The 12,449-nt window shown below is 46.7% G+C and overlaps 1 protein-coding gene across 1 annotated transcript; it reads right to left on the bottom strand.

Annotated features, from left to right (window-relative positions):
* Positions 1–3,177: 3,177 nt before the first annotated feature.
* TCHH (trichohyalin) lies at positions 3,178–9,454 on the bottom strand. Its single transcript, XM_017345876.3, has 2 exons — positions 9,317–9,454; positions 3,178–8,316 (listed from the first exon to the last, which is right to left on the bottom strand). The coding sequence occupies exons 1-2, from the start codon at positions 9,452–9,454 to the stop codon at positions 4,231–4,233; spliced, it is 4,224 nt and encodes a 1,407-aa protein (XP_017201365.3). The 3' UTR covers positions 3,178–4,230.
* Between the last annotated feature and the right edge of the window lie 2,995 nt (positions 9,455–12,449).

Below are 12,449 nucleotides of genomic sequence, written 5' to 3'. Positions count from 1 at the left end.
AGTACACATAATGGCAATGTATCATTAGTGAAAGAACAAGGAGCAGAGATGAGTTCATACTTAACTCATACTTATGGCCACTGAATTTTAGTTTGAGTGATTCCAAATCATTATCTCCTCAGAAACAAAAGAATAATTAAATGCATATGGGAAATTCATAAGTCAGAAGGGCAATGATCTTTAGTAGTACTCAAGTGAAGGAAAATGGGGAGGCTTAAAGTCTTCTTCCTCAATGAACAAACCTGGGATGATAAGAAGGTATTCTGAGGAAGAGTTTAGGAGACCAGTGGAAGTGTAAGTTAGTTCAGGGATGGTTGTTTAAAAAAAAAAAAAGTTTTGAAGCTGGAACCAGGCCCTTATCACCTTTGTCGGTAATTTTTCTCTTGTTCTCTAATACCTGAAGTTAAAAGTAGAGGAGAGGGATTGTTAAAGTTGTTTTCAGAGTTTCAATTGAACAAACTGAATGTTAGAATTAAAATAACTTTTACTCAGTCCTGGGAATAACCTTGGTGATAGCTATTCCAGTATCATAGCTTGAAATACCAAACAGTGGTGGGCCAGAAAGTTTATGCAGCTTGCAAAGGACACACAGAAAAGTGAAGAAAGAGGCCAGATTGGCTTTCTCACTACTGTAGGGATATTGCCTGGAACAATATCTGGCACATACCCAGGAGTTCAGTAATATTTGTTGAATGGATTGAATGAATAAATCCCAGGCTTTTGATTCCTTGTTTCATTCTTTCTACTTCCCAATGAAACTATGGTGGTTTTAATTTTTTAAAAAAAGTGTCTTTGAACAACCAGGAACTATCTATTCAATGTCAAAAGATAATCATCACAATAAGATAGGCTTAGCTAGCAACACAACCCCTGCTTACCTGGTGTATCCTTGGGCTGGGAGGCTTAAACAAAAGAATTTATTTTCTCACAGTTCTGGAGTTCAAGATCAAGGTGTCAGTAGGGCTGTTTTCTTCTGAAGACTGTAAGGAAAAGATTTAGTCCAGGCTTCTATCTTGGCTTGTAGTTGGTCATCTTGTCCCTCTGTTTTTACATCATCTTCCCTCTCCTATGTTTGTGTCCAAATTTCTTCATACTATAAGGACACCAGTGAAATTGGGTTAGGACCCAACCTAACAACCTCACTTTAATTATCCTTAAAAATACTGTATCTCCAAAGTACAACTCGAGTCACTAAAGGTTAGGACTTCAACATATGATTCTTTGGAGGGAACACAATTCAGGCCAGAACACATGGAAACCAGCTGTTCATCACAGCAGCCGCCAATCTATTAATAGAGCTCTCAGTTTATAGTGAAGCAGGTAATTGCCCAACAAACTCAAGGTCCTGTCCATGCAAGTACATTATTCAGGTGAAGCAAGAGATTTGGCTTTCATGTTCTCCTGCCAGCATGCGAAAGAATAGCCAGCGGGCATTGGCTGACACTTTTGTTGTTGTTCTATAACATGTCATTGTAACTATGATGAAACAATATTTCTTCTTTGGAAACTGTATTCTCCTCATCTTGTAAAGTGGTATAAGGAGTTGAAGGGTTTTTTTTTTTTTTACCCTAATCATTATCACTGAACTCTAGATTATCTGATGAAAATATTTCAGTGGTATCCTGAGACTGAACATTTATAAGGAAGTGCTCAGATGAGCACCCTTTGAGAGGATCCCAAGAGAAAGTCAATGAGGTGCTTCCTAGATTTTCTGTAAAGATCCTTAAGTATTCAACTTACGTTAGGGAAGAGGTATTTTTGCAGTTAGTAATCATTTGAAAGAAATGAAATTTCAAGACAATTTTGGGAGAGTCTCCGATTCTCTCCTAGGTGAGCATCTATTTTGTGTGTATGTGTGGAGAGAGAGAGAGAGAGAGAGAGAGAGAGAGAGAGAGAGAGAATGCTACCTTGGTCTCTCAGAATGATATTCAAGAGCTATGGGCTTAGCTTCTTTGTCTCAATTCACCAAAATGTTGACTGATTATTAATTAGGGCATCTTTTCATCCATGACTGTAACAATTAAAACTTATGATATACTGATCTGGGTCTTCTTGGACTTATTTATAATTTCCAAACTGTGAATTGTAAATACAGACTCCTGCAGGTGGCACAGGAATATTAGGGCCACAACAAAATTTGATTGTCACTACCTGGGTTGTATTGCTTCAATCAATGGGTCATTTTCTGTGGCAGTGATCTGAAATTTCAGGCTGTTTTTCTTTTTTTAAAAAGATCTTATTTGTTTACTTGAAAGAGTTAGAGAGGCAGAGGCAGAGGCAGAGAGAGAGAGAGAGAGTTCTTCCATCCACTTGTTCACTCCCCAGATGGCTGCAACAGCAGGAGCTGCACGGACCCAAAGCCAGTAGCTAGGAGCTTCTTCTGGATCTACCATGCATTTGCAGGGGCCCAAAGATTTGGATCATCTTCTGTGGTGGAATGAGAAGGCCATGCCAAGATGGCCACCGGCAATGGAAACTGCCTGGCAACAGGCTGTGATTGGTTAGGGCATAGGCCACCCCTTGACCAGGTTGGCTGCCTTGACTATTTAAGCTGCTGTACCAACTGAAATAAACAAGTCTGCCGGCTGCTCGCCTAAGGCCTGCTTTTAGCAGACTCCAGGGGTCTGTGTGGTGACTCCGCACCTCTTGCCCCCACCATGCTCCTCCTCTCAGAACGGATCCAACTCAACAATCTTCTACTACTTTCTCAGGCCATAGCAGAGAGCTGGATCAGAAGTGGAGCAGCCAGGACTCAAATGAGGGCCTATATGGGATGCCAGCACTGCAGGTGGCGGCTTTATTCACTGCACCCACCCCCAGGCTATTTTTCTAACATTGAATTATCAGACATCGGAGAATAAGAAGCTTTTGAATTCTCAGAAGGAAATATTAAACACTGAGAGCACTGAGTATTTGTAATGACTAGGGAGTCAATGCAAGAAAAGGCATAGGAAACTCTGGGGTCATGAACAAAAACACTTGGAAAGAGAAATCAGTGTGAGGATGGAAATAATTTAACTGGGAAAAAAGGTGGGGAAAAAGAGGGTCTTCCCCTTTTCTTATTAGGTCATAGATAAGAGTAACAAAGTATTTTTAAGTGATTGGGAACTTATGCCAATATTCAGACAACTAGATCTTGAGTTATGACCAAGATGTAATTAAAACAGACACAAATAATTACTTGCCAAACATTTATTATTGATGTCTCACAGTGCAATTATTTCAACAAGACTGTCTCCAAGGTAGTATCAATAGGCCTCAAAGGATTGTGGGCTGATGAATCTTGTTAAAGAGCATCTAGAAACTTGCCGCTCTGTTCACACATTTTCCCCGTTTCCATCCCCCAACACGTTCTGTGATCTCATGGGTCCTACAGCAAGATAGGATCCTGGTCAGGTTCCCTCTAAGACAAAGTTCACAAAGGTATATTCCCAAACCCATCAAAACTTGGGGGAAACAGAACACAGCACTAGAAACTACAGGAGATAGTTTTAATATATGAGCTCTGAAATTGTTTGAGAAACATCTTATTTTTGCTTCAAGAGATTAAGTGTTTGTGTTCAAGTGGAGTTGTGTAGGAAAACATATTCCGAATTTTGTCTCCAAGCTAAACCTTATTCTTAAGTGGTATTCTTCCAGTTAAGGACTTAACTTCATAGGGAGTTTTACTGCAGAAGTCACTTCCCCTTGTACTATTCAAGGATTGTAAAAACTCAGTCACCTGGAAGAATCTGTGTTAACTATGCCACAAAAGATCTGAAGCTATTTGGAAGTAAAGGTGAATTAAATTTAGGCCTAAGACGAAATATCAACTTGAACATTAAAAACATTTGAACACTCCACAAGATGGTTCAATTGTTAATGATGTAGAGCCAATTTTTCTCAATATCAAATTGTCCTATTATTCTTGCCACTTTTAAGGCAATAAATCAACGTGTTCCTCAAACAAAACTCCTTAAACAAATTAAAGGGTTGTTGTTTTAAAAAATGCTCACTATATCTGCACCAAAGAGCAAAGATATATTGTAGTAAAGAACTACTTGACAAAGAATAAAAGGTAGAAGTACAAAGTACATGAAATGAGTGTAAAGATTTTGGAAGAAAAGACACATTCTAACATCAGAGAATTTTCCCACAACCAGAAACATTTGCGTTATCGTTTGGTACGCACTGTTTCTCACTTTCTTTTGCTTGAGGCTTTGGCAGGTGTCAGGACACCGGCAACATCTCTTAGGGGCGGTACTGAGATCTCTGCTCTTGGATGTATTCATAAAGAGGGCTGGAGCGCACCGGGACCCTAGCAAACTGACGTGTACCGGGCTCCAGAACTTGCCGACGGCTCTGATCTTCTCGGAATTGTCTCTCCCGCAGTTGGCGGCGCCTCTGCTCCTCCTCCTGCTGGCGGCGGAGCTGCTCTTCCCGGAATTTCCTCTCCCGTTCCCGGCGGCGTCTCTGCTCTTCTTCTTGACGCAGCTCTCTTTCCAGACGACGGCTCTTCTCCTCTCTGGCAAACTGCTCCTCTGCTCGGTACCGCCGGTCTCGCTCCTGCCGGAGCCTCTGCTCTTCCTGCTCCTCAAACAGCAGTTGCTCTTCTTCCTCGCGGAGTTTCCTGGCGCGCTCCTGACGGCGCAGCCGCTCTTCCTCCCTTTCCTGAAGCAGCTGCTCCTCCTCGCGGAACTTTCTGTCGCGCTCCCGACGGAGCTCCTGCTCCTCCCGACGCAGCAGCTGCTCCTCCTCACGGAACTTTCTGTCGCGTTCCTGGCGGAGCTCCTGCTCCTCCTGGCGCAGCAGCTGCTCCTCCTCGCGGAGTTTCCTGGCGCGTTCCTGGCGGAGCTCCTGCTCCTCCTGGCGCAGCAGCTGCTCCTCCTCGCGGAGTTTCCTGGCGCGCTCCTGACGGCGCAGCCGCTCTTCCTCCCTTTCCTGAAGCAGCTGCTCCTCCTCGCGGAGTTTCCTCTCGCGTTCCTGGCGGCGCAGCCTCTCTTCCTCGCTTTCCTGAAGCAGCTGCTCCTCCTCGCGGAACTTTCTGTCGCGTTCCTGGCGCAGTAGCTGCTCCTCGCGTCTCAGCAGCTGCTCCTCCTCGCGGAGTTTCCTGGCGCGCTCCTGACGGCGCAGCCGCTCTTCCTCCCTCTCCTGAAGGAGCTGCTCCTCCTCGCGGAACTTTCTGTCGCGCTCCCGACGAAGTTGTTGCTCGCGTTCCTGGCGGCGTCGCTGCTGCTCCTCCTCGCGGAATTTCCTGTCGCGCTCCTGACGGCGCAGCTGCTTTTCCTCCTTCTCCTGGCGGATCTGTTCCTCTAAGCGGAATTTTCTATCGCGCTCCTGACGAAACTGTTCCTCGAGTTCCTGGCGACGAAGCTGTCTTTCTTCCTCGCGGAACTTTCTGTCGCGTTCCTGACGGCGCAGCCTCTCTTCCTCCCTCTCCTGAAGCAGCTGCTCCTCTTCGCGGAACTTTCTGTCGCGCTCCTGACGAAGCTCCTGCTCCTCCCGGCGCAGCAGCTGCTCCTCCTCACGGAGTTTCCTGGCGCGCTCCTGACGGCGCAGCCTCTCTTCCTCCCTCTCCTGAAGCAGCTGCTCCTCCTCACGGAGTTTCCTGGCGCGTTCCCGACGGAGCTCCTGCTCCTCCCGACGCAGCAGCTGCTCCTCTTCACGGAGTTTCCTCTCGCGTTCCTGACGGCGCAGCCTCTCTTCCTCGCTTTCCTGAAGGAGCTGCTCCTCTTCGCGGAGTTTCCTGTCGCGTTCCTGGCGGAGCTCCTGCTCCTCCTGGCGCAGCAGCTGCTCCTCCTCGCGGAGTTTCCTGTCGCGTTCCTGGCGGAGCTCCTGCTCCTCCTGGCGCAGCAGCTGCTCCTCCTCACGGAGTTTCCTGGCGCGTTCCTGGCGGAGCTCCTGCTCCTCCTGGCGCAGCAGCTGCTCCTCCTCACGGAGTTTCCTCTCGCGTTCCTGACGGCGCAGCCGCTCTTCCTCCCTCTCCTGAAGGAGCTGCTCCTCCTCACGGAGTTTCCTCTCGCGTTCCTGACGGCGCAGCCGCTCTTCCTCCCTCTCCTGAAGGAGCTGCTCCTCCTCACGGAGTTTCCTCTCGCGTTCCTGACGGCGCAGCCGCTCTTCCTCCCTCTCCTGAAGGAGCTGCTCCTCCTCGCGGAACTTTCTGTCGCGCTCCCGACGAAGTTGTTGCTCGCGTTCCTGGCGACGCAGCCTCTCTTCCTCGCTTTCCTGAAGGAGCTGCTCCTCTTCGCGGAGTTTCCTGTCGCGTTCCTGGCGCAGTAGCTGCTCCTCGCGTCTCAGCAGCTGCTCCTCCTCGCGGAGTTTCCTCTCCCGTTCCTGGCGGAGCTCCTGCTCCTCCTGGCGCAGCAGCTGCTCCTCCTCACGGAGTTTCCTGGCGCGTTCCTGACGGCGCAGCCTCTCTTCCTCCCTCTCCTGAAGCAGCTGCTCCTCTTCGCGGAGTTTCCTCTCGCGTTCCTGGCGGAGCTCCTGCTCCTCCCGACGCAGCAGCTGCTCCTCCTCGCGGAGTTTCCTCTCGCGTTCCTGGCGGAGCTCCTGCTCCTCCTGGCGCAGCAGCTGCTCCTCCTCGCGGAGTTTCCTCTCGCGTTCCTGGCGGCGCAGCCTCTCTTCCTCCCTTTCTTGAAGGAGCTGCTCCTCCTCGCGGAGTTTCCTGTCACGCAGCTGCTCTTCCTGCCGCAGCTCCTCTAACTCCCGGTATTGTCTCTCGCGTTCCTGGCGTCGTCTCTTCTCGTCTTCCTCTCTCTGCAGTTTCTCTTCCTCCCGATATTCTCTCTCCCGCTCCTGGCGCCTCTTCTCCCTTTGCAGCTCCTCTTCCTCCCTCAGCTGCTCCTGCTGCCCCGGTTTGGCGTACAGCGTGTGACGGCGTCTTTGGGCTTCTTCCTGGAGTTGCCACCTCCATGTTTGGCCGGGGCGCTGCTCCTGTTGGCGTCGCCTCCTCTCCCGATCCTCCTGAAAGCTGTCCTCTTCCTGGAGCTGTTGGGCACGCTCCCGTCGCTGGAGCTGCTCCTCCTCCTCGAGGAACTGCAGCTCCTGCCTCCTCTCGCGCCGCTGCTCCTCCTCCTCCCGGAACCGTTGTTCCTGCTCCTGGCGCTCCTCCGCCCTCAGCTGCCTCTCGCGCAACGAGGGCCTGGCCGACAGCCTCTGGCGGCGCCTCTCGCTCTCTTCTTCTGCTTGCCACTGCTGCTGCCGGCGGGCCTGCTCTTCCAGCTCCCGTTCACGTTCCTGGCGCTGCCTCCTCTCCTGGTCCTGGCGGAGACTCTGCTCTTCCTGCCTGCGGGGCCTGGAGTAGACTTTGCTCTGACGTGCGCCGGCCTCACTCTCTAGCTGCCGCTGCCACCTCCGGGTGAGGCTCTCGCCTCGCTCCCGGGCCTGTTCCCGCACCTCCTCAGCCAGCAGCTGCTCGCGCCTCTCCTCCTGCTCAAGCCTCTGCTCGCGTTCGCGTATCTCTTCCAGCTCGCGCTTCAGCTGCTGCTCGCGCCTCTCCTCCTGCTCAAGTCGCTGCTCGCGCCTCTCCTCCTGCTCAAGCCTCTGCTCGCGTTCGCGTATCTCTTCCAGCTCGCGCCTCAGCTGCTGCTCGCGCCTCTCCTCCTGCTCAAGTCTCTGCTCGCGCCTCAGCTGCTGCTCGCGCCTCTCCTCCTGCTCAAGTCTCTGCTCGCGTTCGCGTATCTCTTCCAGCTCGCGCCTCAGCTGCTGCTGCTCGCGTGGTTCCTCGCGCCAGCGCCTCTGTCTCAGCAGCTGCTCTTCTTCCTCCTGGAGCGCCCGCTCGTGCTGCTCTCGGCGCTCTCGCCTTTGCTGCTCCTCCTCGCGGAGCTCCCTCTTCAGCTCTTGCTGCTCTCGCCTTCGCAGCTGCTCTTCCTCAATGAACTCCTCTGCGTCGCGACCCTTGCGCCTTCGCAGCTGCTCTTCCTCTGCGCGGCGCTCTTCTAGTTCTTGCCTTTGGAGCCGCTGCTCCTTGTCGCGGTACTGCCTACTGTAGTGCTGCTCGAATCGCTCTCGTTTCTTCCTCTGTTCCTCTTCCTCAGCGAGCTCCCTCTCCTGTTCCTGCTTTTGCCAGCGTCGTCGCTCTGGTTCATCTTCGAATTGTCTGTCCCGGAGTTCGAATCTCCTTTGATCTTCTTGCCTGCGATTTTGTAACAGGCGCCCCTTGCCCTCACCGTGGGACCGCTTTTCCTCGTCTAACCCTGAGGCCTGGCCAAGTGCATAATAAGCCGCTTGAGCCAACTTGAAAATAAGTAGGCAGAATTCATCGAACCCGACCAGACCATCAGAGTCGCGATCCAGAAGTTCTAGCATCACGTCTACCGTCTCAGGGTCATGTGGTCTCTATGAAAAAAGTTGAAAAAAATTGTTTTACAATGTACTATTTACAGGTAAGAAAATTTTATCATAGCCATAACATACTTTTATGTTATGCTATGCTGACATTCAAGACACATTCAAGAAGTGGACATTTAGCTTAGGGTTAAGATGCCTGCATCCCACATCATACTGCATGGGGTTGGTTCTGTGCTCTGGTTCCCAATTCCATTTTCCCAACAAGGCAGCATGATGACTACAGGAACTGGAGTCTTACCACTCATGTGGGAAACCTAGATTGAGTTCCCTGTTCCTGTCTCCAGCCCAGGCCCAACCACAGCTGTTGAGTACATATGGGGAGTGAACTAACAGATGAGACTCTCCTCTCTCCCTCTTTTCCTCTCCCTCTCAAAGTTTTAGAAAAGTTTAAAAACAGACATTCAGAGCAATTAGAAAATAATTAGCATGTATCAAGTCTTGTGTCCCCATGTAAAATGTGAAACCTTTATTTTAAAGCATACATTCCTTGGAAAGCTTTGCATCTTGCAAATTAATGCTGATCAAAATAACACAATTTTTTGGGGGGGCTGGGTAAATAAGAATGAATGAAACCTCGAGAAAGAGAGAGAGACAGAGATACAATGGAAAGTTATGATGATTTATATTAGCTTTTTTGTCTTAAATAGCCAATACTCCTAATCCTATGTTTGAAAACAGTAAAACATTTATGGTAACACCTCTATAGTAGAGAACAGGCTTATTTCATTTCTTGAAATTTGGAAGCAAATTAAAACAGTCCAAATCTAGTTTGATTTGACATCACTGATGGTAATGTCCCACGAACAGTTCATTCTCATCATTTCTACCAGTTTCTTTAGTGTGCAGACCATCATGCCAGTTTTAGTTCCTTCTGACTCAGAAATAAATAGGGAGATGTGCAGACTTTTCATGGTGTAAAATGAATATAAAAGTCACCATTTCTTGCTCTGAATCCGTAGAGATATTGCCTTTTCTCATTAGCTCTTACCTGAAGGACAGCTCCAAATTCCCTGTCAAGAAGGATCTTTAGGTCTTTCTTCTTTAGTACTGCCCCATCACAGTCATGTGAGGCATATTGGTTGAAAATTTCAATAATATCAATGATGCTTTTCAAAAGTGGAGACATTTTTTTCTTTCTTCAAGTAAACCTAGAACAAAATAGGATTCAGAATCAAAACTCTGTCTCTGCTTTTGGGAAGGCTTCATTCATACTGTTTCAGATAGATTCCCAAATAATTTGACTTTTCAGCTGTAGTTAATTATAAAGCACTTATAAAGCTTTTAACTTTGAATATTGTATTCATGAAGGGGAAGACAGATCTTGAGAAATTCCAAGTCAAGGAATCAAATTCAAACTATCCTAAATGAGTAGCCAGTTTTCATTGTTTATCCAACCTAGATTATCCATATCCTTTCTTTCTATCTTTCTTTCAGCTTTCCAGCATATTTCTTAGTAGACAATAAAAAAAGAATGAAGAAATTTAAATTTGCTACCCATAACTACTTTCTAAAATTGAACAAAGAGAATAGGTGAAAGCCAAAAACTGAAGAAAGACATGAGAACATCTTAAATGGATAGAATCTTGTACAACCCATTATGTCAACAAACAAGTGGTAGCAGTGGAACAATGAAACGTCAATGTAAATTAGTCTCAACATTATAGTCCTTGATATATCTAGGAGTATAATTTATAAATCACCAACTATAAGATTAAACACTTCTAGTTAAAAGATGACACTGGGGCATGCGACACAGCAGTTAAGATGCCACTTTGGATACTCTCATCCCATACTGGATTTCCTGGTTTGAGTCCTGGCTCTGCTGTAATTCTGGCTCCCTACTACTGTGCTCTTCCATGAGAAAGCTGATTGAGTTCTTGGCTCCTGGCTATTTGGTGAGTGAACCTATGGACAGCAGGTTTCTTTGTCTGTCTCTTCTTCTATCTGGTCTTCAAGTAAATAAAATGAATATTTTTAAAAGATGGCAGTGTAACATTTAGATGCACAAGGGTAGAAAGCAGAGAGTGCAGGGTACCTCCTTTAACTCAGTTATATTATGGATATCATGATCTTTAGCTATAGAAGCTTCTGAGAGTTTCTTTCTGTTTGGCTACCAAAACCAATAGACCAAACTGAATCTGGAATACTGTTAATGATGTTGGTCTTATGGTTAACCTTTTAAAAACCCTAAACAAACCATTTGACTCTTGGCAGTATAAAAAGAATTAGCCAGCAGCAGGTTGATGTTAAAAGAATACATGAATGGAGGCCAGTTAATCCTCTGCCTGCGGTGCCAGCATCCCATATGGGTCCTGGCTGCTCTTCCTCCACTCCAGCTCTCTGCTATGGACTGGGAAAGCAGTAGAAAATGGCCCAAGTCCTTGGGCCCCTGCACCCATGTGGGAGACCAGGAAAAAGTGCCTGGCTCCTGGCTTCAGATTGGCACAGCTCCGGTCATTGGCGGCCATTTGGGGAGTGAACCAATGGAAGGAAGACCTTTCTCTTTGTCTCTCCCTTTCACTGTCTATAACTCTAAGTCTCAAATAAAATAAATTTAAAAATCTAAAAAAAAAATACATGAATTACTTTTCTGGTTGAGTGTATAGAGATATCTAGATGACTCTTTATGTCCTTCTCAGCTGTCATATGATGATGGCCCATGCTAGGTAGAACTAATATAAAAAGAACAGAGGATGGCAAACTTTTGAGATGGCAGATTTTAGGAAGATGAGCCCTATCAGAGCCACATATGATCATCCCCTTATGTGCAAATATATAGAGTTTAGGGCTTGGGAGAGGGCCATTCTCTTTCAAGTGATAGCTCCAACTATAAGAAGATGCAATTGAGTTAAAATTAACAATTCTGATAAGAAACCGATCTTTTCTAGCACATAGAATCTTTTTCTACTCCCGAACATCTACAATGGAAAAATGAAGAATCAGAGAAGTACGTGATATCATAGAATGGGACTTACCCACTTCACCAGAGAAAGAAGTCAAGTGCTCGCTGACACTGCTGGCAAGTGTACCTGGTAACTGGGAGCTTGGCCTTTTATAGGGGTTTTAATTGTGCCCTGGAGAGCAACTTGGGAAGGAGACACCCACTCTGTGGGATGGCCTGATTCATTCCCAACCAAGCCAAGCTCCACCTCTGTCTCCACGAATGGCTTGTTTATCTCATATTTGCTCACGTAGCTAATTGGCACGAGATCCACAGACCTTGTCTCCTGACAGTTAGGATACTGGCCATACCTAATATGCAAGGGTAGACTATTTGGCAGAATCTCTGATTTTCTTGAATTGGTTACAATTAAATAAAACCATAAAATAAAGGTATTAAATGTTCATAATCTTTATTGTGACATCATTACAAAGGAGTAACCTCTAAACTCTTTACTTTTTATAAAAGATACAAGTTTTAAGTTGGGATTAAATAGGAACTCTGAACTAAACTGATGAGAACCAATTCATTTCACGGAAGCTGCCTGAAGCAATTCCAGAACAATGAGAGAGAGAGAGAGAGAGAGAGAGAGAGAGAGAGAGAGAGAGAGAAGGAATTGGTTTGGTTTCTTCCCTAAAAAGGCAGATGAGAAGATTCCTGAGTCTTAAGATGATGGTTTTCCTACACATTGGAAATTGCCTCAACAGCAAACACTTTTTGGAGGGTACCTTAAAATGTTTATTAAAGTGTTCATAAGAAAACTTGAAGTCTATAAAATTTTATTCTTAATATGGTTGATTTGAATGAAGTTTGCTTATTTCTTTTCTTGTTTCATTAGCATATTGATGCCCCTGGAGAAAAAGAGCTGGTGTAATGCATTACTGTAGATATAATCATCCTGCTCAGCCCAAGTTACTAATGATTATGACACCTAAATGCTTGAGTCTGCTTCTGCTAGAAGCACATTAAGGTAATCGGTCATTCTAGCCCATTATAGCCATCAGGCTTTCTCAACTCTGGTGATCATTTGCAAATCTCAGTGCTGTTTTATTGTTAGGAACTGGGTTTATCCTTGGTTGTCAGCAACTCCCACCCTTACATTTCAGGATATATGAAACTTTAGTTCATAATCGGTTTGTGGGGACTATTAAATGATTCAGTGGCTTCTCTGTATTTCTGC

Source organism: Oryctolagus cuniculus, chromosome 7 (assembly GCF_964237555.1).
Source record: "Oryctolagus cuniculus chromosome 7, mOryCun1.1, whole genome shotgun sequence".
Classification (NCBI taxonomy): domain Eukaryota; kingdom Metazoa; phylum Chordata; class Mammalia; order Lagomorpha; family Leporidae; genus Oryctolagus; species Oryctolagus cuniculus.
This window is presented reverse-complemented; position numbering and strand designations above follow the sequence as displayed.